General features: G+C 40.6%; 1 protein-coding gene across 1 annotated transcript in view; it reads right to left on the bottom strand.

The window, feature by feature from the left end:
• AKT3 (AKT serine/threonine kinase 3) overlaps positions 1-24,711 on the bottom strand; it is a 734,901-nt gene that overhangs the window by 316,769 nt on the left and 393,421 nt on the right. The window contains exon 5 of the mRNA XM_069234462.1: positions 4,984-5,125. Within this exon, the coding sequence (XP_069090563.1) occupies positions 4,984-5,125 (142 nt within the window). The remainder of the gene's footprint in view (positions 1-4,983; positions 5,126-24,711) is intronic.

Genomic DNA, 24,711 nt, shown 5'->3' with positions numbered 1-24,711 from the left:
ATGGTCCTTTCACTTCAGGAGAAACAAGGCAAAGTGTAGTTCGGAAAAGGTGCAACAGATTTGTGACAAAAGTGGAGACAAATGCATGTGGGGTACTTAACTATTTTTAAAAGGCACTAGGGTACCCGGCATGCAGAAAAAACATGAGAATTGCAGAGGAAACGTCTGACCAAAGCCCCATCGGTAGGAATGTTACATTTTCTTCTCTATATTTCTGAGACATGGTACTTTTAACGGATGCGTATTTTGTACACCCTGGAAGATGCTGTTCGTGAACTTTGGAATTCTTGTGACCTGCAATATGTTTTAATTGGGAGGGGGCTTAGCACTACCTACTTTTAATTGTGTGTCAAAAGATTTGTAAAACAACAAAAAGAGGTTAAGTCATACTTAGGCAGCACATTAACGCTGTGCTTTCCTCTCCCTATGCGTTCAAATGGCAAATTACCCTTGGCATGTGAACTTAAACCGAGATAATTGCCCTCAAATTGATTTTGTGCTCCGTTAACAACACGATCTATGCCAACACATGGGCTTACCCCCAGGGCACATACTTTGTAATGAAGAATTGTGCTAGGTTTCCCGTATGTAGTGTAACAAACCATAGGGGAGGACACAACACAGCCGGCAATGGCTTCATGGAACCCAAGTACGTCACAATTCTGAAGCTGATGCAGGATTTATTGAGTTATTTCTGCCAAGAACGGTAATCATTAAAACGTTCAAACGAAACACTAATCACAACAGTTTCCAAGTGTTCAGAGCAGAAGAAAAAAAAATCTAAAGACAATTTCGAATACACATGCACGACACAATAAACCGAGTCATGAATGATAACCCTTCTCAAAAGCATGGCTTTCCCTGGAGAAATGCTTGTGAACCAGCAACGTTAACGGGGTGTAGACGGTGTTTGTAGATATGAAACCAGTGGACAGCATGGCATGGATCATTTTCTACAAAGGTCCATATCAGCGTGGCTGCGCTTTTGTAGAATCGGCCTAACGAACACCGCAGTGATACATAGTGCATGCTGGTCAGACCAGAGAGAGCGCGCAAGCACTGACCGCACTATAAGCAGTAGGTAGATCTGGTAAGAGAAGGTTGGAGTTTTGTAACTCATGCATTTAGGAGATAGACGCTTACTGAAAACAGACTCAGCCAGAACACTGGAGCAGAGAAGGGGACCACTGGCGAGATAAGCCAGAGAAAGAATGATCTTTGTTTGGAGCTGATATGGGTCCCTCATCTGTCAGTGCAGAGAAATGAACCCTATGAGCTGTGCTTTATGACTCACATCGGCAGACTATTTTCAGAGGCTCTTCCACTTGACACTAAGGTACTCTAGGTGGAAACGAGGCTGACCATGGGACAATTGCAAGTCAGGTGAGCACTAGCAATTCCGCTATTATGACGTGAGAGGGCATTTTACACCAGGTCGACGATAAATGATATAGGGCTCTTATAAATGTACGGGGAGACCATATGATTGATGGCGAGAATCCTTGCCTTGCTGAAGGTGAAAGACCCAGCATAGCAAAGAGGCCCTTCAGTGAACTGTGTTTGTAAATGGTCAGGAGGCATTTTATGTAAGTCAAGTCTGATGTATGGATGTTTAATCGCTACCGGAATCCCGAGGCACACCTCCATGGCGTCCGAGCGTGGACCCCGAAACCCACATATATAGCAGTTGCTTCCCTGAATTCAAAGACGACGCTCGGACAGTGTTTGTACTCGCATGCATAATTTAACAGTAAAAAGTCTCCTTACAACGCGTTTCAGCTGTAGCCTTGTTCACATGATATGCCCAGTCAGTATATTATTGTGTCTTTTAGTTGACAGTTGAGTCTCAACCCCGCACAATAGCTCCCAGAAGAGCCTCTGACTGCTTACTCCCACTAGCCTGAAAGTCAAAAACAGGAAGCAATGTATTTGGCACAGATTGTGGAGTCATAGTAGGATGGGAACCAGGACACAAGAGGCAACCTACCCAAACCACCATGTTTGTGGCCCAGTATCTCCTTCCTGCCTGCGGCTCTCTCAAATTGGCCATTCTGGCACTCTTGCTCCACCAAGGCCTCCACAATGAAAACATGCAGCAAATAGTTACTTACCTGTAACAATAGTTTTGCAGCCTGGAACTATTCTAGAGTCACATGATGCACACCCAACCACCATTTAGAAGTAATGAGCAGTATAACAATCTACTGCATGAATCAACCTACAGTCTGGGATTCGGTGATTGGGTGTATTTGATTGTGAAACATATGCGAAAAGCAGCACCTCAGATTTCCTAATGTTTTTTGCTGTTGTTGAAGTATGTATGAGACTGCTTCTCCTCCAGAACATATAGTGCTCTTTCATTCACAAAACTGTGGTCCAAAAATGAGGCAGTCAACTCTGTAGTATGTTTGTCACTGAAATTAATGCTACCTTGAGAACACAAGCAAAATTAGCCTGCAAGACCATCCTGTCCTTGTGCAATTACGGCTGACACACTCCCAGCACCCCAGTGTTTCTAACCCCCTGTTGTAATGTAATCACAATCATGTTTGTTTTCATCATTGTGACTTTGATTTGCTTATGAAATAACTATTTGGACCAACAGCAGTCACCCACAGACCGCAATCCAAAGGCATCCAAGCGCACACCACATCTAGCCTTTTACAGATACTTTTCTTCTTTCTAGTTACTTCAGGGCTATTTCAATGACCATACTATTATAAATGGCTCAACCAAGCCTTGAAAAAACCCTAGGTGAACAAGACATAATGGGTGAAATACATGCTGGCTCAGTGCTAAGTGATGATGAAATGTCAGTTCATATTAAATTGCTAGAGCCATGTTTCAGACAAAAAAAAATGACTCATATTGAGAAATGGCAATTGTGCGTTTTTGAAGAAGTTATTGAGTGCAAGTCAGGAATATGATGATTCAACTAATGAAACTGGGTGTTCTCTACTTAGAAAATATTCCCATTAACAAATTAGAAGGATTAAGGGTTATCCCATTTTGAGCAGATCTACACCACAGAGAAACCCTGTACAAGGAATATACGCCACTAATAAGGTACCTGACTCCCATCACTTCCCATTCATGTGGGAGAGATTTGTGGGCTTGGCATATCTAAATAAACATGGAAGGTATAGGTTTTGTTTTCACATAAAAGAAAGATGCAACTATTTCTGAGAGAATGTAACATCAGGTACTATCACAATGAACAGTATAATCCATGGGTAGTAGTTTGGTAGAGTGCACTAAATGCACAATCATCTGAAATAGCCCTGACCAGGAACATTAACTAGATGGAACCTGGACCAGGCAAGTAATGACAGTAATAATGAATCCACAGTGAATATGGGGGCATCAAAGCAGATGACAACATTTGTAAGGTGCAAGAGAAGATCAAGTTACAATAGTCTACTGGAACTCAGGACTACTATAAAATAGTATACTTCCAAACATGCAATTTATTCCAAGTTAGTACAAGACACACAAGGGTTCATCTAAACATATGGTCATAGAAAAATAGTTAGGGGGCCTAAGAAAACCATTAAACTGTCAATACAAGCGAAGCGTCCTTTAGACAATCGCAAATATCCTGTATCTATAGTGCCTGGCATGAAATATGCACTATCTACCACTGGAGTTAAGGTAGATTGGTAGCTCATAATTTGACAAACGCTTATCACTTTTTTTAAATATGTTAAGGGGATCTTGGTGGAGATCAAAGGTATCCCTGATGTTTTTGGTTCTCGGTGGCAACCATCAGACTATTTATGAGCACCTTACTTCTTGCTTTAACCTACCCCAGGGTGCATCTTGGTTCAGTGAAGGTCATGAGAGAGAGGGCCTTAATTGTGTCATTAGGCTGTATCTGCAAACCTTGGGACCTCTCAGACCACCTTCATGGAGCATTTATAATAAAACTGATTCTGTATCTTGAGGTGTCTTATTCCAAATAAAGTAAGAGATTCTTCTGAATGGAATAGGGAGTGTTCAAGCCACAAAGCAGTCTACAAATAAAGTTAATTTTCAGTTTATTCTTCCTGTCCATGAGAATTTGTTCCTTCCACAGATGTCATTACACAGTGCGTCTAGCAGGGGCAGAACATTGCAACCACAGGACTCATTTGAATAAGGCCTGTTGATGTGTGAGATTAGTGATGCTCATTCACCCAATATGATTCAGAAGTGAGTGTTGTGACAATTAAGCATGTGACTAGGTTGGCTTGGTGACCTTTAGGACTATTGTTACTCCATTCAGTAAGTTGAGTGATAGGTTATAGAAAAAGAGACATAGTGGAGCTTTGAGAGATTACGTGCTTGATGCATGCCAGGGTTGTACAGAACTACAGATTACATAGCGATGGCAAGAAACTGTGTTCACCTATACTAAGTGCTTCGGAAGATATGCATAATCTGAGTTTGTGGGAAATACAGCACCATAAAGTTGTTTCGGCAAGCTATGCATATTGTTTAGAAGCTAAAGTGCATTAAACATCTTTGATGGTGTCCTGGCTGAAAGATGAGATCTAACCGTTTGTTCAAACTGGAAAGTGTAAAAAAGGAAAAAACAAGACAGTAGGCCTTTTCTATTTATGCACCTAGGATCTGGAATAACATCCATGTATTCATCAGGCACTTGCTAAATCTGCTCCAATATAAGAAAGAGCCAGAAAACACACCTCTTTAAAGAACACTACAACCTAAAGGGCTAATAGACCACAACCAGCAACCTTTCCTATTACTTGTTGACTGCATGCTTGCCTTTGAATCTGTACAGCACTTTGCTGACTTTTGGCTATATTTTCTCCCACGGTATTACTCATTAACCTTCGCTAACTTTCTCTTAGGGCGAATGCATTGCCCACATATGAATGAGACATTTCTGGGATAAGAGAACGTCTAACCTGGTGTGAAGAACAGCGATGCATTTGGTAACATTTATCATTAGAAAGGTTTCAAGCACGTCTTTTGTCATACCTTTCTTTTATGATGAGTCGTGGAAGCATCCATCTCCTCCTCTATGTTGTCCATCTGTGATGTTGGACTGCAGCTCATTCTTTCTTCTTCCTGTCTCTGAAGCCTGTCCGCCACTGCTTGTATGGCTTCTGTCCATTCCTCTCTGTTAACAAAAGAACAAACCGGCAGGATGACTCCTCAGCTTTATGCAAAAACATTCACCAGCATTCAGCCAATATCGCTGCATAACCCTCATTCTCGTGCAGTGGTGATTGGGTGGGGACGCAATATAGTTTCCTGCTGCACTAAATCTTTATAAATTAGGTTATGTCCCTTGCGCACACACAAATAACTACTTTATCTCTACATGAGGAGTACTCACCAAAGATAAGGGACAGACCCACAGAATAGGTAAAAGCACATTTTGAGCGAAAGTGGTGAAGGAGTGAGCTATGGACTATGTTGGGGTCTGAATGACCACGAGATGCAGCAAGTCAATAGTAAGTCTTTAGCACCATGAATGATATTCTGGCCAGGACAGGGAAACACTAGAGGCTTTGGAGTGGTGAGATCTGAGCGGTGTGACCACTTCCCTTACCTTATGAGTGATGTAAACTTCTTTCAAAAACCTACAGATAAGGTTGCCACACACAGATCTCATTTACTGAAAGCGTTAATCAGGAAGGTCAGAAAATGAAGGACTAGCATAGTGTGGTTTGGCATTGATAATCACCTTTGCTACAATTGCACCCAGGTCTTTTGGAATACAAGGAATAACTCTGCACAGCAGTCAGTGTTGAAAGAAAGCACCTTCAGTCACACTACCAATTTCAAAGTCAGAATTTATTCCTAGGTTGTAATCAACTAAGCTTGCACTATTTGACTGACAAAATCTTTGACTCCAGATGTGATAAACACAGGCAACTTGGTTGAACCAGTCAAAAGGTACCAGCAATCAAACAGAGGCAGCAGGCCTAGCAGCAAATAAACTACTGTTGTGGTATCAGTATATCGTCTTTGGAAGACGTGCCACTGACAGGCGTCTTATATGCCGTGAGACTACATTTAATGTTCAAGCTACAGCAGACAATTGTCCTCCAGTAGTCTGGAGAACTGGAGGACAAATATTGAAACTAGCAAGTGATCATCACAAAATTCAGAAGATTCTTTTAATCAAACAGGAATGAAAAAGCTACTGCAGTCCATAGAGCAGGAACAGGTTAATGATGTCTCAACCACTTTAACAAGTAGAAATGGACACTACGTTGACAGAGACAAAATATGGTCAGATTGGTCTGTGCACACAATTGGCCTTAGAGTATAGCTTTACTTCTTTTGGAAAAAAGGGCTCCAGGTACAAGTTACAATGGGTGGTTTTGGATTTCGGGGGAGGATTCCCCCAAAAAACGATTGAGGGTGTTTTTCGGCTAGGTAGGTGGGCAGATATGATGCTCTGGATATTCTAAACCTTCCATAGAAAAGTATTGTGTACATTTGTATAGATCTCCTTGTGCGGGTAGCGATAACAAATACTCAGGTTGAAAAATCTGAATAGCAAAAATTTTAAACATTTATTAACTAAGCTCTGACTTCAACAGAAGTGTGTGAATATTACAATTATGTAATATTACATGTGCAGTACCCTTTCCATGGGCGTGACAATGATGTTACTGACTATTTCAATGTTTGGTACCTTACAGATATTTGGTGTTTTGTCATGTTTTGTTCAGTTTTGCGCTCTAGGTGATAGACCCGTGTAGCCCTAGGGCGCCATTATCTCTAATTGGGATGGTAAGCGTACTTTCACTTTATCTTTCACAAATTGTCAACTAAGCACGTTACCATAATGTTGTTTATTCATTGAGGAGTTCCTCTGCATAGAGCATATATTACTGCTCTTATTAACATTTTTACAGGGTGACTTTTTCTATAGACTGACCAGACGTGCAGTGGACAAGTACATAAGTGACCAAATTTGTTTACTTACCTGTACCCTACAGGGGCTTATTATATATCTAGAGGAGAAGTTAAACCTACACTTTGGACCGGAGGAAGCGTCACTGGATCCTTTTGTGACCATCAAGACGCGAAACATATTGACCTATGAGTAGAGGGGTCAGGACAGTGTTCCTTTTCCTCCCCCTAATCACATTTGAGTAGGAATGCATAGGAACATCATTCCTTTAAACACTCCAGTGGTTTTTAATCATAGCCTATACCTGTTTCAGACACATTAAATCAAGATGGTTTGGGTCTAGAGCTATTTTTATCCTATATTTCTCTTTCTCCCCTCACTATTATCACTGGTTTCACTCACCTCCGGCATTATTTAAATTAAAGAACTCCGGTTAACAGCCCCCCTTCTATTGAAGGGGTGCCCGTCAGACATTGCAGTGCCGGTCTGACTAGGAGCTTGCCCAATGATGATGCTTTACATCCGAATGGATGTGTGAGGGCTTTCTCTGCTCCAGAGACCATGTCCCCCTTTGTCTTTTATGTAGTTCTGTTTCTGTAGGAACAGTGTACTTCACGATTTATATAGGTTATGTTGGGAGACTTTACACTGGACCGATAACCTCCCTGTCCCCCCTTTTTTTAATTGATGTAACAACAATAGAGACAGAAATGTCTGACGCATCCATGGAGGCCTCCAACAATCGATGAAGAGAAACATGTATGGGAAAACATGAATAGTTTGATCTACAATGGTTTGGCAAGCGGCCAGAGACTTTGAGCCCCAAATGCACACATCTCCCGCGCTGAGGGTTCATAATTTCCCACAACCTTTGACACACTAAGAACTGCCTTTCCACTGCACAAGCAAGTGGGCCTGGAGAACTCAAAACTATTGTTTCATTCATAGTGCAATTCGATAGACCAGTGTTTGTACCTACATACATGGGAACTCCCACTGAAGATTCCACCCATGCATACAATCCCACGCTCCTTCTATTGTTGTGGCAATGGTTCTTTAACGACATTTTTAACACAATTGTTTCAATCAATATAGGTATGCCAATAGAGTTGGGAAAAGGGAAACAGGTGGCAGTTCATGTATTTTCTTACAGACAGAAGGTCATTAAATGGAAAATAATGTAATACATAGGGTGGAATATCAGTCTCCTTGGTCTAACATGCACCATTTTTCATCCATACGCATATGAAGCTTAGCCATATTTGATTGACTACTAAAATGCCTAATACTCCAAACAAACTGACCAAGCAATGGGAATATCTGTGGGACATGAGGTACAACATTATTGCTCTACACGGAACGGGCATGAGGAAACAGGAGGAGCGTATTAAAAATAAGTACTACACTATGGTGTTCTCCTCTGGGGCATAAACCTTGGCTAAAGTGACTACCATGGAAAATCTAAAATCACATAAGTACTCAATTAACCAAACTGTAGCCCAGCTGAACCCAAGGCCTTTAGAAAAAGGGACCAAAAATGATTTTCTTAGGACCCTCACACACTCTATTGGTGTCATGCTTCAACATCGGGTCTCATCCTTGTCCCTATAAATCACGGAGGCCTCAACCATATCCCAGGAAGCACTTAGGGTATGTTTTCCTGTGGGATCTTAAAAAATGGATAAAAATACGTAAAGAATACCCTGGCTTCCCTTTATTCCTGGGTGTCTTGGACACAGGTTACATGCAGCACAGTAAAAATACTGGATTTTGTTAGTCTATAGAAGTAAGATAGGGAGAGATGTCCATTACAGAATCCCTTAGGCTGGTTGTGGTTACCTTTCCATGGCCAAAAAGGTTCATATCATCTATGGGTCCTCTGTCTGACAGTGTGGCTGGAAATGGTAGTTGAAGGCAAGTATTTTGTGGGTGAGCCTCAGTGTCCCTGTGGCTCAAGGTAGGATGCTGAACAATGTCTTAGACTTCATATTGGTTTTTGCATATAGTAAAATCCTTCAATCCATCCTCTTTTTTGGGTGCAGCAAGAATGTACCAGGGTGTGGCAAATCTGTGCTTGGCCAGTAACAGTGTGAGTATTGTAAAATGTCAGACATCTTGTGGGATGAGCTTAACATAGCCTAATAGAGACACATCCGGCAACAGTTCCACTCAACTGACAATCATGGTAGAATTAAAAGAACATCTCATACCAGAAATCAAAAATGGCGGGACAAAACCTGGCTAATTGTACAAACCCTGCATGATCAGCATGACACTGTGGACAATGATGATGTCTGAACAAGTCTGTCTGGTGTTGTTTTTCAGGGGTAAAGTAAGCTGTGTGTAAGAACTTAAAGTGAAGTAGCTTATGTTTATAGTTCATGGATATCATTTAAGTCGGAGAACAACAGTCTATCCATTTTACGTCAATAATGTTTATGGCCTTTTGACATATAGTCCTTCAAGTCTGACTTGTGTGGTCACTTTAGCTACTGGGTCTCGGAAGACCATTCGGTAGAAGGAAAGCCAGTGGAATACCCTCTGTTTGTTCCCTCATGGGAATGAGGAAGGGTAGTCTGGCATCTGGATGATACCAAACCCTTGCAAAGTGACAATGTGCAGCTAAATAAAGTGTATTAGGTAGCTAACATTAACCCTTCTCAAATGGGAGTGTCATGACCTCCCAGCAGAGTCTGGGTTGTTTATCCTTAATGAGTCTAATCAGCAGGGTTCCCAAAGTCTGGAAAAAACTCTTGCTTAGCGGGTGATGCAAGTTTCTGAATAAATATAAAGTTGCTGAGGACTACCGTTTTATAAGCGCACTCAGCAACTGATATAGAATATAATCCAAGTATAAACCTGGCATGTAAATTTATCCAGCACCAGGCTATAATCCATCCAGATCATAGACTCAGTATCTACGCAGAACCACTCCTAAAAACCCAGCAAATATAGTAATCTGAGGCCATCCTAGTCTGTAAGGGGGAGCAATTCACTTCTGCCCCAAACTCACAGATATGCCAGAAAATCTGGCTAATTTAATTATCTCTGGCATCATGGGAAAGAGGTTGACAGATGGCTTTTGGACAAACAGTAGAATATAGTCAACGTAGATAGGAGAAGGTGGCCCGATCAAAAAACACAAAAATCCCTATATGTGAATGATAGTCCTGGAGTCAGTGAGCCAGAGGGTCCATGGTGAGCACAAACACAAGTGGGTGAAAGGGGGCAACACTGCCAAGCCCCCCCAGCTTCTGGAAAGGTATCAGATGTCAAGCCATTAACCGCGACCCTAGACAGTGGCTTGGAGTATCACAAGGATATCAAATGTACTATATAACCATCCATTCCGAATCTACAGAGCGCAGCAATAATGGCCATTCTAGAGAATCAAAGGACTTTTCTACTTCTAAAAATATGGCTACAGCTTATAGTTTGGAGGTCAATTGGTGAAGAACCACATATAACAAGCAAAGATTTACAGTTGCAGACCTATGTTGTACAATAGGACTGAACAAGTGAGACCAAACTCTTCATCAGCAGAGACAAGTTGTTCGCAGTCACCTTTGCCAGTTATTTTGTTATTTAAGTTTTGAGTGACTTTATGGTCAAATCTCTGTCCAGTTTTGGGAGCACAATAAGGATGATTTTCCATAATGTGGGTGGTAATATTTCCTCATTCAAAACCTCCATGTAGAACTCCAACACAAAATGGAGCCAGTAGGTCTTTATACATTTTGCAGAACTCAGTGGATAAACAGGTTGCCCCTGGAGATCCCACCACCATCCACCCAGCAAGATTTTCAAAACTCGCTTTCGTATCCTATTAGGACATGGGTAGATTAAAACATTGTCTGGGACGATCTTCCAGCCACACCAAAGCAATATCATCTAGGTATTTTGCTGTGGAATCTGACTCCTCCCTACCTGGGTAGCATCGAACAATTAATAATATTTTAGGAATTGTCCTAGCATGTGTTCACTAGAAAATAGCAACACACTGTCTCTTTCCTCTATCAGCAAGACATGGCCACTGTGTCAAGTTTCAACAGCAGAGCCAGCATCTTCCCAGTCGCCCACTTTGGTCATATTGTCTGGCCATCGCATGATACCCTAGAAAGTCCAACTGCCTATTAGCTTGTCCCAAAACCCCTATAGAGGGTCATTCATTTTGTTCAAATATCTGTTCTTTGATCTATGGCTTTTAGAATGCCTGCATGTTTAGCTACGATTATACCAAGCATGTAAACATTAAAGGCCCCACACACTGCAGCCTTCCTGGAAACTGTTCCCACATTAAATTGGAAGAATGATGTAATAGCAGGGCTTAGTTTGCCTTGACACGCTGCATTTAACAGATATTCCAAAAGGAACTTTCATTAAGGGTGGGTGAGCCAAGAACAAGGTAGAGACAACATCAGCTTTACCAAAGAGTGGTCTGAGAGTGTGCGGGAAAGATATGTAGCTTCCAAGAACTACATAGATGCACTGATGCACGAATATGTTTAAGAAGGAAACTTAACATCTAGAACTGTTCACCATTGGAAGGATGCAAGGCTTTCTCTTCGATGACTTCAAAAAGACCTCAACAAAGTAGACTGGTCCTTTTTTAACCAGGGTTCTAGAGAATATGGGACTAGGCCCCAGACTGCAGCGCAAACACTGGTCAATGAGGTACTGTCAAACCCATTCCCTATCTGGAGAGGCACCAGACAGTGGTGTCTGCTGTCATCACTCCTTTTCACCCTGCCGATCAAGCCTCTGGCCCGGATGATGCATTATGATGCCCAGGTGACAGGGTGGGGCTGGACAGATGGATCCGAGGACTGGATCACCTTGTATGCAGATGATATCCTTATTCTGATCTCATCCTCAGACCTCAGGTCCATGCTGAATGGGAATACTACATCTGTATGAAAAAGCCTCACGTTCAACCTGAGGAAATCACTGCTGGTGGGGCTAAAAGGGGAAGATGGGGACACAGGGTGCCATACACCAATACTGGTATGCAACACAAGCTTCAAAAACCTGGGGATTCATACCTCCAGGGATCCTGAGGGGACATGTAATCTTAACCTCACTTCCTTGACCCAGAAAGTGAAGATCAACCTCCAACACTGGGAGGCACTACCATTTCAATTTCCAGGGAGAATTGCCCTTTTAAAAATGATGATGCTCCCCAGGTATCTGTGTCTTTCAAACTTTTCCCCTCCCCAACCTGCACATCTGTTTCCACAATTTGGCATCCACGATTCAATTATTTTCCTGGCACAACTGCCCTCCTCGCATAGCCCAAGACAAACTGAGGAAGTCAGTGTACACAGAGGTATGAGCATGGCAGACCTACAGCTCTACTACAAGGCCATACAATTATTGGTTATCAATGACTGGCTGACGGCAGGTCGAATGACCCAGCTCATCGAACTGAACTTTCAATCCTAGGATTTGACTAACTGATGGGAATGCTCTATGACGACCCAAACCCAAATGACCTTCCTGAGGTCACCAACGTAGGCTTCCAGAGCTGGCAGGAGGCATGCGGGGCCAGGGCTTGTGAAAACCCCAGAGGCAACAAACTCCACCTTGCACATGCTGCCCAACTAAAGGAATTTGTCAAAGGGGACAAGATCGCCATCACTACCCTAGGGAACGTCTATTTGCCTAAATGGTGTGGGTACGATCAGTTACATTTTGGTTTCTTTTAAGACCTACAAGGACAGTTCTCCCTCTTTGTAACAGAATTTCATAAATACCTCCAGCTGTGGCATTCCCTGCAACTGCATAAACCTGAGCTCACCAATCTTCCTGAGCACAGCCCCTCAAAGTAAAACTACTGATGGGAAGACTGGGGAAGGCAGGGGTGTCCCAAATTTACTGCACACTGATGCTAAATGCCCCCAATAAATTCCAGTCTCTGAGACAGAAATAGTAGAGGTGTATTGGGCAACTCAAGGAAACAGACTGGAGACTGGTGCATTTGGCTCCTCAACAAATAGCAATATTTTTGGGGCTCAGGCTTGTATAACTTAATTACCTTCACATCACCTATCAAAATCCACGGTGGATGTGGCAGGCGAGCAAGATTCCAAGTCTGGAATGTCCCAGATGCCCCTGCTCAGACGCATACTTCTATCATGTTGTATGACAGTGACCCACCCCAAGCATCCTAATGGCAACGTATTATGGGTACACTTGCCCGGATACTGGAGACCTCCATCACACTCTCACACAAAAAAACACTACTGGGCATTCTTGACAAGGACGAGAATTACCAGGTGAAATTGATCCCTGATTGTAACGGCGACTATGGTGGCAAAGTGGGACACTACTCGTAAATGGAGATCAACAACTCCACCTACTCTCCTCGAATAGCACAAGGTGTGGACTGGTGTACACAGCTGAAAAGACCGATCTACACCACCAGGTGCTGCCCACGAAACATGCCTGGTTCTGGGGCAAATGGATGCCCTACTATGGATTGGGCATTCATAGCCCCTCCACGATAGACAACATAAGTCTGAAGAGAAACACTTGGATGTAAAAAGTTTATGGTGCAATTGTGCGCCAAACATGTTAAATATGGTGCATACATGTGATACAACCTATAAAGTTTATCAAAACAATTGTTTCATTTAATGTTGAAGGTTTAAGACATCAAGTTAAATGTATGAAAGAATTCGTTTATTTTGCTAGACATAAACCTGACATTTGTTTGCTTTAAGGGACTCATGTTGATGATAAAATATTATCTTCTATTAATTAAAAAATGGGTTAGCAAAATTATTTCCTCTGATAGTGGTAAAAAATGGTGTTACAATCGTATTTTCGAACAAATTTCAACTAAAGATTTTAGACAAACATTTCTGACAGTCAACACCTATTTTTTATGGTTAAAATTGATACACTTGTTTTGCATTTCATTAATATTTATGCCCCTACAGCTGAATATCTGACCTTTTGGCAACATATTACTTCTGAACTTCTCAAACTTGGCAATATTCCCCTTTTTGTAGGTGAGGATTTTAACTTAATATGTGACCCTCTTCTTGAAACTCTTCTACTAAATTTAGACCTCCTAAATCTTTCCAATCACTTTGAGCAAAGCTTCCCAAACTTTTAGAACCACAACCCAATTTCCACAACAACAAGTTTTTGCGACTCACCTAACTTTTATAGACAAGAGCCGGGTGATTTTTTAATGTAACTAATGCATCGTGTGGTTGTCCACTGTAAATTACATACAGCACATTTTACATTGAAATGGCCACTAAATTTAAACAGACATACCATTTTACGGATAAGACTATACTTCACTCAAATGACGATTGGTTTATCGCCCGCTGTGAGATCATGGTGAGAGGAGCAGTTGGAGGACTACTAGCTCCAGAAGTTCTTTGCCGTATTAGGAGGCGGGGGACTGCCAGCGCAGCGCTACTTCAGGTGCTGAGGCTTCCCGCTGTACCGAACGCTTGGTTCATCGCCCGCTGTAAGATCATGGTGAGAGGAGCAGTTGGAGGACTACAAGCCCCAGAAGTGCTCTGCCCTATTAGGAGGCAGGGAGACTGCCAGTGCAGTGCTACTTCAGGTGCTGAGGCTTCCTGCTGCGTGAGACACTTGGTTCATCGCCCGCTGTGTGACCATGGTGAGAGGAGCTGTTGGAGGACTACCAGCCCCAGAAGTGCTTTGTCCTACTAGGAGGCAGGGAGACTGCCAGCGCGGTGCTACTTCAGGCGTGGGACGTGCACAGGTGCGTGCCTGGGCCAAAACTGGCCCGTCATAGCTCGACAGAGGCCCGGCTAGGCCACCCCTCCTTCGTTTTTTTACTTTTTATTTTTTTTGTGCTTCACCTATATATCTTGGTAAGCATTACATATGATCAAAGGGAAGTGGAAAACGACTAGTTCGGGGACTTTGCTTTGATGGACGAACGGTTACAGGCTAAGTCTACAATTGATAATATTGCGGTAAGAACAGTGGATGTTATCACAAATTAATTAAAATAAACTGAAAGAAGGCTCTCTTTTTACCAGGAAGGATATGGTAGCTTCACTCTCAGCTCCTTGGATCAGGGAAGAAACAAATGAAATAACTCCTCAAGGTAGTTTGAGGGACATGATTGTTATTCCAATTTCTCAGTCACCTTCACCCCCAAAACGATGTCAAGGGGAGCCTATAGTACATGCAGATGATTAAGTCGGGGGCACAGGAGAAAGCATCTGTTTTAAGGTCGCATGTTGAGGTCTTAGTGAATTCAAAGATGCCTCATGTTGCATCCCAAGGGCCCAACCTGGAAGCAAAACACCGATGATGGGCGGTTAACACCAATGCAGGTTGCTCAAATCATGGTTCGACATCTGGGCAAAAGCATCAAGTTAAAACCATCCGCACCCAATTATAGATCCTCCACATACCCCAAAAGACTTCTATTTGGGATGATATTAGTGGCTCCCTCAGTGACTTATTAGACTCAAAGTTGGGACCTGTACTCTCGAGCTTAACGGCTCTGGAGATGGAGTGAAAATTCTTTAAAACCCTTCTTGCAGGGTCCCCTAGGACATCCTCAGGAAAGGTTAAATGAGGGCAGGACAGAACTCACAAGATTGTAAAAGCTAACTCAAAGAGTTTGAAAGTTTTTACAGAGGTGAGAGGAAATATCAAAGGAAGTTCATTGGTCAAACCAAAGCTTGGTCATAGTGAACCTTTATGCCCGCAGGTACCTCGGGTGGAAACCTAAACTTCCAGTGATACATCTTCCGCCAGAAGCCTGTCCCTATCTGGCTGCTCTGGTAGATGTTCCGCCCTTGAATGATTCCGCGGTTGAGTCAACATCAGCTTTAATGTATAAAATGGCCCACTGGTTAACTCAGAATCTGCTAGGACATTGGGATTTATTGCAGGATATTATTTTAGCCCAGCGGGTGGGAGGTATTGGCCCGTTACCACATAAAACATCAGGAGACAAAGTTGTTGTCAATTTTCGTAATCCATGCTTGGCGGGTGCAATACCCGCCACAGTAAGAGCGGGAAGGACAAAACAAAGCAATATAAAGATTTTACCATTGGGCTTCTTTTATCGGCATTTGAACCAGGGCTTAAGGAAAGCTTCCATAATTAATCCACCAACTCAGGAGGTTTTGAGAGGTATTCTCTCTGAGAACAGATTTAATGTTCTTGCTTTATTGGAAGAAAATGATTGACTGGCTAGTCCCCAAATAGAGGAGGTTTTGGTGATAGACTGTCAATGGGCACAAGATTCAGTGGCTCTGGATGGAGAGTAAACAGGCATGGAGGAGGGAATTGAGTAGATGGCGAATGAGGTTATGACCCCCTGTGCCATATTTATCCCAGACTCAGGAACCGGAGATTGGAGGGCTGAGTATATTATCCTGGAATATTGCGGGGGCACAACAGAAGTTGACTAACCAGGATTGGCTAAGCATGATATGTACTTATGATGTGATTTGTATCCAGAAGACCTGCATGACTAGCCCCTTGAATTTGGATGTTTTTTTCTCATTAACTCAACCGGCCTTACCTTCAAAGGCTGGTAGACAGAGTGGGAGCCTTGCAAATAGTGTCTCCTTAAAGTCAGCCGAGTCAAAAATGACTGTGGTTTGGTCATTTCCGCAATTTTTGGGGACATTACTATCTGTGGGTGGAAAGTGGAATATTTTGTGATTTTTTGTAATAATATTTTTACTAATGCTGTTCTTCAAGATTTTAATTAATTTATTGAAGGTTTCCTGGCTGAGTGGAACTAGAAAATAATGGTTGTGTGGGTGGGGGAATTTATATTCAGCTATGTTGTCTTACTAAGACAGAGGTATGTGGATTTTCACAGGATGATGATGGATTGGGCCCATTTTAAGAATATTGTCCTGGAGGATGCCTTGAATACGATGCTATTTAAACTAGATCTCTACATACTTGAACCACGAGGGGGTTTAACGCTGACACAATACCAACCTTTTGTGGGGGGTATAAACTGAAGTATTAAAGATTTTTTAATTATTACTGGGGGACTCTGTGAATTTGGCATCAGAACGTAGGATCATTCCAATTTGCTTGAGTGACCATAATCCTGTTTCTATTACTTTTAATATTAATTCCTGTCACAATCCCATAGATTTCAAGCACTAGTGGAACTTTAATAAGAATAAGGGCATTAGAATTAAATAGGAGCAAGCTAACCCAATTTCTTTTTCAAACAAAATAATACAGGAAAATACAGCTTCTATAGGAAAAAAAACAGTCCAATCAAGAAATTGTTCTGGATAATTTTCATTTTTTACACAAAGCGATCAGCGAGGGTTTAACACTTTACAGATCTCCACAACATGCTCCTATAGTTCGATGGTTTAATAAAGCATGCTCGAAGACACATAAGCAGTTGCTGGTCACCTTAAAGGCTAGGCCTCACTGGCCTGGGGAGATTCGTAGGGCTACGCTGGAATATAAACTCATTGTTGAGGGTAGGAAAGAAGAAATTAGAGCTCTAGCTTGGGAGGACTTACAGGAAACTGCTGCCACAAAGAACAGTGTCAAATTTTGGGAAGTTGTAAATAGTCCCTTTTTCCAGGAACCTGATAGACCCAAAATGGAAGTAATGGTCTCGGGAGAGGACTGGGTTTTGCATTACAGTAGTTTTTTTCAACTTTTCCCAGATGGAGGTTTGTATGAGGAGAATCAAGAAGTTGAACCATGGGCGGTGCATTTGTCAATACCTATTGAAGTTGGACAAGTAGGAAGGGTATTAAGTCTCTCAGACCCAGGTAAAATCCCAGGCCCTGATGGAGTGCTGGTTGACTTCTTTAAAGCTGATATCCAATTGTGGGCTTCTGTCCTCACAAGTTTTGAGAAGTGCTGTAGATGTGAAGATCCCTGATTCCTGGAGATTAGCGATTTTGATTCCGATTTTTAAGAAAGGGGACCGATCCTACTCAGCATGCTATAGGTCAATCTCCCTGATAGACACTACAGTAAAATTACAAAGAACTGTAATTTAGGGTTGTCTAGAAATGTGGGTAGCGCTTATGGTAAGTGCTAACACTGGTTCAGTTTGGCTTTCGGCCGGGAGTTGGCAAAATAGAGCAAGTTTTAAATTTGAATCTTATTGTCTGTAAGTATGTCCATGTGGGAAAAAAGGGCCTATACATTTAGCCTTTGTAAATCTCTCATCTGCTTTTGCCAATGTGAATCAGGCTAAACTTTGGGTTTTTATGGAGACCCTGAGCACTGAATCCAACCTACTTACTTTGATAAAACACCTTCATTATGATTTCAAAGTGATGGTTTGTTAAGGGCCACAGGGAGAACTGACACCACAGATATCATCCTCGAGATGGGTGAGAAAGGAGGTGCATACTTGCCCCACTTTTTATTTTAAATTTATATTAATGGTATCTTGGATCATTTAAATCAGATTGCAGTGGATGTACTCAGCATGGGGGGGACTGCAAGTTCCAAAATTGTTGTATGTGGACAATGCTGTTTTAATACCTCATCCGCAATTAGTCTGCAAACTCTGATCAAGCCATTGGAAGGATTTATGGATGGGCTAGCTTTAAAAATAAATCAATAGAAAACCACCTCCTGGAAAGATCATATTGTGATAAAAGCTCAGCAGATGCGGAGGAATTAAGGGGATATTTTTCACTTTGCGAGAAATTTAAATCATAAACCCTCAAAAGAAATGATTACATTATTTAATACAAAATTAATTTCTGCTGCCACATATGAGGCTGGTGTTTGGGGGGGGTTCAGGATGTTGGGATACTTTAATGAGTGGAAAACGGCTTTGTTAGACATCGATTATCTATCCCAAGTAATACAGCTAATTTTATTGCGCATGAGGAATTGGGTTTAGCTTTTATGGAGGATCAAAACAAAATTGCCCCCCTTTTACATTGGGTGAAAGTTTGGTTGAATTTAGAAGGGAAATTTACTACAGACTGTATAAAGGATTGTTTAACTTTACTATATAGTGAAAAAATCCTGTGGTTTAAGTATGTTGAAACTATTCTGACTTAGATTGGCCTCCCGGAAATACTTTTGGAACCAAGGCAAATGCAACAAGATGGCAAGTTATTGGTAAAAAAGCAGTATTTGCCAGGGACAATAGACTGTATTGATCTACTGTTGAAAACAGTAGATACATACATTTCAATCATAACAACAAATAGTATAGAGCCATATCTGAGCAGGTTTTCAAACTCATACCATTGTACTTTGCTAACCTTTTTTAGGTTAAATTAGATACATTTTAGAGCCGCTTTTCCAATTCAAGGAGGCTGGGTGCTGGATCTCCCTCGGTGTTATTGTAATCACGTTACAAAACAAAGCTCAAGCCACTTTATTCTGTTTTGTTCTTTATATGAATTTCAAGAAAGCCCATCCTGATTCCATGTCTCCGAGCAGTTGGTTTTAATAATTATCGTGAGGCTATGAAATTTTTGCAAAACAATGGTTTTATCGAAATTTGTTGTGCAGTCTTGAATTTTATTAGATCAGCCCTTCACATAAGGAAACAATATCAGATGTTGGTCTTTTAATGATGTTTCAATTTTAATTTTTAAAGGATGATGCATTTTATATGTAATATTTCAGTTATTGTTTTTATTATGTTTTGTACTTCTGTGGTTTAATGGCAAATTAATGATAATGTGTGGAAATAGGGTTTCAGTGAATATTGATCATTTGTGCATTACCAAGTAAAATGTCTTGATTGGTTTTGTTTCCATCATAGTTCAGAATTACAAAAAAATGTGGTTCATGCTTGCTTTCCTAACTGCTAAATGTGTACATTTCACTAACAGGTATTTACATTTTGTTGTGTGTTACAAAAAATGACAACCTACAGCCTTTCCTTTCACATATTTCACTTGACTTTTCTTTCTCTGACATCAAAGTGAGGGGAGTTTGTAAACACCAATTTGCCAGAAGACACAGCCTGGCGTTTGACCACTGTTGTTGAAGAGAAGCTATGTGACTAGATAAATACAGAATATAAAGGCATCTTTATCTATTGCTTGGACTTTGGCAACCAAACCAAAATCGACTAGCAGCCCAACAGTGGATCGTAACCCACAATTTGGGGAACACTGAAAGTATTGTTTAAAAAATACCAAGCTTATTTATTTATGTTTGCCACTTCATTTTCTAACCATTAAAGAGTTAAAGACTAAAATGTCAGCTATTGAGGAGTATCCTTCTCTTAATACAGATGGTGTGGCATCTGATATCGTACAATGAGATTCTTTTAAAGCATATATTAGCGGTATAACAATCTAACATGAAAATAAATCCTCTTGCTCTAAACTCTCTTGCTTGGAAAAGGAAAATGCTAACTATGAACGTACATTTATTACACCTAGTAACAATTCTTTTAAGCTTAAACTACGGAAGCTTTGTTATGAATACAATAACTTACTGAGTAAAGAGGTGGACTGCAACTTTAAAATAACAAAGCAAGACCTTATTTTAATGGGAATAGATCTGGAAAATTATTAGTCTATTATCTTTGCATTTAAAGAGACAAAACTCAAATTCATGGTATCGGTGGGACCGATGGAAATCTTGCATTGTCTACATCAGAGGTTATTGAAGAATTTCTAGAATTGCATTCCTCCGTAACAAACCAGAAACCGTAGATAACCAGATTATAGACTCTTTTCTGACTTAAAGTAATCTTCCACTATTATCACAATTTGATAGATCTACCCTTGATTTACCCATCTCCATTACCACTATTATTTCCTTGAAACCTCAAATGCCATGGGACCTGATGGCATCCCTGCTGAATTTTACACAACTTTTTCTGCTCACCTTACTCCTAATTTTTCATATATTCACTACCTTCAGTACTACTGGAATTATTTTAGGGTGTTTCACAGAAGCACTGATCAATGTATTGCCTAAGCTTTATAAGGATCATATCGAAGTATCTAACGTTTGTCCTATCTCCCTAATCGATCCAGATTGTAAATGTTTTGCAAAAAGTCTTGCAAGCCTATTGTGAAAAACATTGCCTTATCTCATTTCCAGAGATCAAACAGGTTTTATGAAAAACAGACACTCTGTTAATAATACCTGACTTTTGTTTCATGTTCTTGAACTTATTCCTTTCCTACTTTTTCCTTCTGGCATTCTAGCTCCTGACGCTGAGAAGGCGCTCAATAAGAGTCACTGGCAATTTTTATTCTGAACACTGTCTGTCTTGAATTTGGGCAACTCATTATCAAAATTATCCTGCCTCTCTATTCCTACCCTTCTGCAAAGCTTTTTATTAATGGGCACTTTTCCAATTATTTTCCTGTTTTTAGGCTAACCATACCTGGCAGCCCATTGTCAACTTTAATATGTTTTATTGGCTATTGAACCCTTACTCTCTATTTTCTGAAATGTAAATGAGATTCAAGGATTACATATTAATATTTATCTTACAACTTCAACACATGCAGACAACGTATTATTATTTATTAGTAACCCAAATAGAACTATACTTCACATCCCTACTCTAATATTTAACTATTCTTTTGTTTATGGGCATAATTTAATACTAATAAAACTGAATTTTTTTCATCTAAATGTCCAATTTACCCCATTCATGAATAATACTGACATTTTCTGTCAAATGGAAAAAATACTCAGGAATTCAATTCTCACAATCAATTCAACAAACTCTTACATTAAACTGTGATTATTATTTATTTTTTAATGACAGATACAATTCATCAATGGTCCTCGCTAATTTTCACTCTGTGGGGGAAATCAAAATCTATCAAAATGGTTATTATCCCCAAATGTTTTGTATTCTATCAATGACCCCCATTTCAACTACATTTCATGGTCTATAAGAAATTAGACAGAATCATCTTGAAATTCATTTGGAATCACAAAGTCCCCCAACCTAGTTATGCTAAACTCAAAATAGGCAAATTTAATGGTGGGCTTGGTTTACCCAATTTTTATAAATATCAAAGCTTTCATATGAAAGCAAGGATCTTTATGGCTCTAACAACTAGGTTCTATGAGTTTACCTAAATGGCTTCAAATTGAATAACAACAGGTTCTTACATTCCCCTTACCAACATCATTATCCATGTCTAATTCAAATTTACTTGTAAAATCCTCAACTATTATCAAATCTACTAAAATAATTATAAATCATTTTGATTCTTTATTTCTGTCACCTATTTCTGAATCTAAAACACTTTCTCTATGGCACAATCCATTAATAAAATTTGATCATAACATTAAATTCTGAAAATCTTGGCTTGACACTGGATTGTTTTTTATCTAAATGGTATTAGTCAGAAGGGTGGCTTTTTATTTACAGCATATCATTTCATTACCTTCAGCAGAAGTAACTAAATATGATCTTTTATGTAATTCCATGCTTAATGGTTCTTCAAACACCATTAGCAAGGCTACAGTCTAAATGCAGAAATGTGTTTAAATGCTTTTAGTATTTCTTCACAAAGTTTCCAAACGTTACAAAAAATAATTGATACAGGAGACAGTGATCTAATGCTTTTTAACAATAGTTGTAATAAATAACTTTTCAGGACTTTTTCTGTGGAAACGTGGTGGAAAGGAAACATTTCTGGCTGGCTCCCTGTTGCTTTATATCACATAAATAGTTTTATTCTACTCAACTGATTATGGGGTATATGTAAATTATTTCAAAGCCAAAATTTTTGAAACCCCATTGTGTTGGCATTGTAATTTGGTTGATGGGTCTTTAAAACATTTTTTATTTGATTGTACTGTTATTGTAAGGTTTTAGAAAAATGTTTGAAATGATATATAAAACCTATCTCTGATACATTCTTTTATGAATTCCTTGTTTGCAAATCATTTGCATTCTCCCACAAACTATCTGATGCTCATAGCAAATTATTAGACTTCCTATTATCCTCCACTGCTAAATCAATTACATCAAATTGGAAAGATGCATCTCTATTATCAGTTCATACTTGGCAGTCTTTGGTCACTTTTACTAGACAAGGTGCCCATTTATCATTTTAATGGTACATCTACTTACACCACATCTTTCTAAATGTTTTGGAAACTGGATCCTGATTATCTTTTTTAACATATTTTAGGGTTATTCAAAAGGCTCCTTTTACATCTGATAATTTACATATGGCTTCCTGTACCGCCAGAGTGAAGTCTGGGTACATAGCTAAATTTGTACATTGATAATGCAATAGACCCTTAGGGAGTTTTGCTATGAGATTGGGGTGCGTGGGGGTGCAGGAGGGTGAAGGGGCAGCAAATATCTGGGACCAAGCAAATGATGAGCTCTCTTTACTAAAAACAGTTCAGAAAAGCTAGACTGGTAATAGAATTCAATTAGTAGATTTTCAAAGAAGGAATCCGGACGACCCATATTTGCAGACTCTGCAAGATCCACAATTCATATATGATTGTTCTAGGAATTCACTTTCAAATCTTTATTTTTTGCTGCAGGAACACTCATCTGCATTTGAAACGGCTTTTCCAAGGGGGTGATGAAGCCATTCTCTAAATTTGAGTGCCAATGCTTTGTGCCATCAATTCTAATGTTCTGGTGGTCAATTCACTTAATAAACCAGTCCAACTGGGTATAGGATATGTACGAGCAACACTGGAGGTTTCCTCGTTATCTTGGCTGAAAACATATATAGTGCCACTAATTCCACACCAGTTCATCCAAGCTGTGCCCATCTGTGCACCAGTATGTCACTATTATGTGGGCCAACATCAGAACCCGGCAGAGGTGTTACCAGTGTTAGCAGGTGCCCCAGGAAAGGCTCAGATAGGAAAGGACGACAGTATGCCAGTCTGTCTGCCCGCAGGGAGCCACTAATGCATTTGTGCTCATAATAGGGTGGCTGTTTACTGCTAACACCCTAGACCTCTAGCCCCTCATCTCATGGATCTGCATCTTATCTAAAGGCTCTGTCATGTCAGGTCCAATCTGTCAGCAGCACCGATCCAGGAGGTGGGCCTCCAGTTTTCGGCGAGCTTTTCGGTCAGAGGCTCCCGTCCAACTCTGCAAGCCTGAGGTTGCCCTCACAGCTTGCCTGAAGACAGCCCCTGATGCAGGCATCCATGGACTACCCTTGTGGTTAAGCCTACAGCCCGCTATGTCACATGCGGCACTTGCAGGCATCACATTTCTGTGCTCCCCCTGGGGCCTGGTAGTTGTTCCCCACTCCTCACCCCACGCCTGCATCTTCCACAGCATCCAGAGCCCAGGTACTAGAGAAGGAGAGAAGCTATGAATTAAGCTGCCATCTTAGTCATCCGTGTCACCTCGCTCTTTTAATCAAACATTTTAATTTGAATATATAGGAGGTGGAGGTCACTCTCAATGAAGGGTGAAACCAAGATATCCTTACTTTTAAAACTGGGAAAATGGGCTACGCAGAGCTTCTGAATTTGGATGTTAAAATATATCCTAAAATAATGGCTACCAGACTTGAGTCAATCTTACCTTCACTATTCATCCAAACTAGTTGTGTTTTTATTCTCAGCAGACAGAAACATGATAATATTAGGAAGATTGTTGACCTGGGTGAAAAAGGAAAACAAAAATATTAGCATCTCTTAATGCAGAGAAGTCTTTTGACTCTGTGGACGGGCAGTTCCTGGTAAACACTCTTCAGGAATTCGGTTCTTTGTCCGACTGTCATTTCAATGGCAGGCTACCAGTCCTTGCAATCCAGAATTAATGTAAAAGGGAAGTCATTGTGCTCCCTTCATTTGGGTCACGGAACACAGCATGGCTGCTATCTTTCTCCTCAGCTCTTTGCCCTTGGTATTGAACTGGAAGCAGAAAGATTAAG

This window comes from Pleurodeles waltl, chromosome 5, assembly GCF_031143425.1.
Source record: "Pleurodeles waltl isolate 20211129_DDA chromosome 5, aPleWal1.hap1.20221129, whole genome shotgun sequence".
Lineage (NCBI taxonomy): Eukaryota > Metazoa > Chordata > Amphibia > Caudata > Salamandridae > Pleurodeles > Pleurodeles waltl.
The sequence above is the reverse complement of the archived record's forward strand: the minus strand, read 5'-3'. Positions and strand labels throughout refer to the sequence as shown.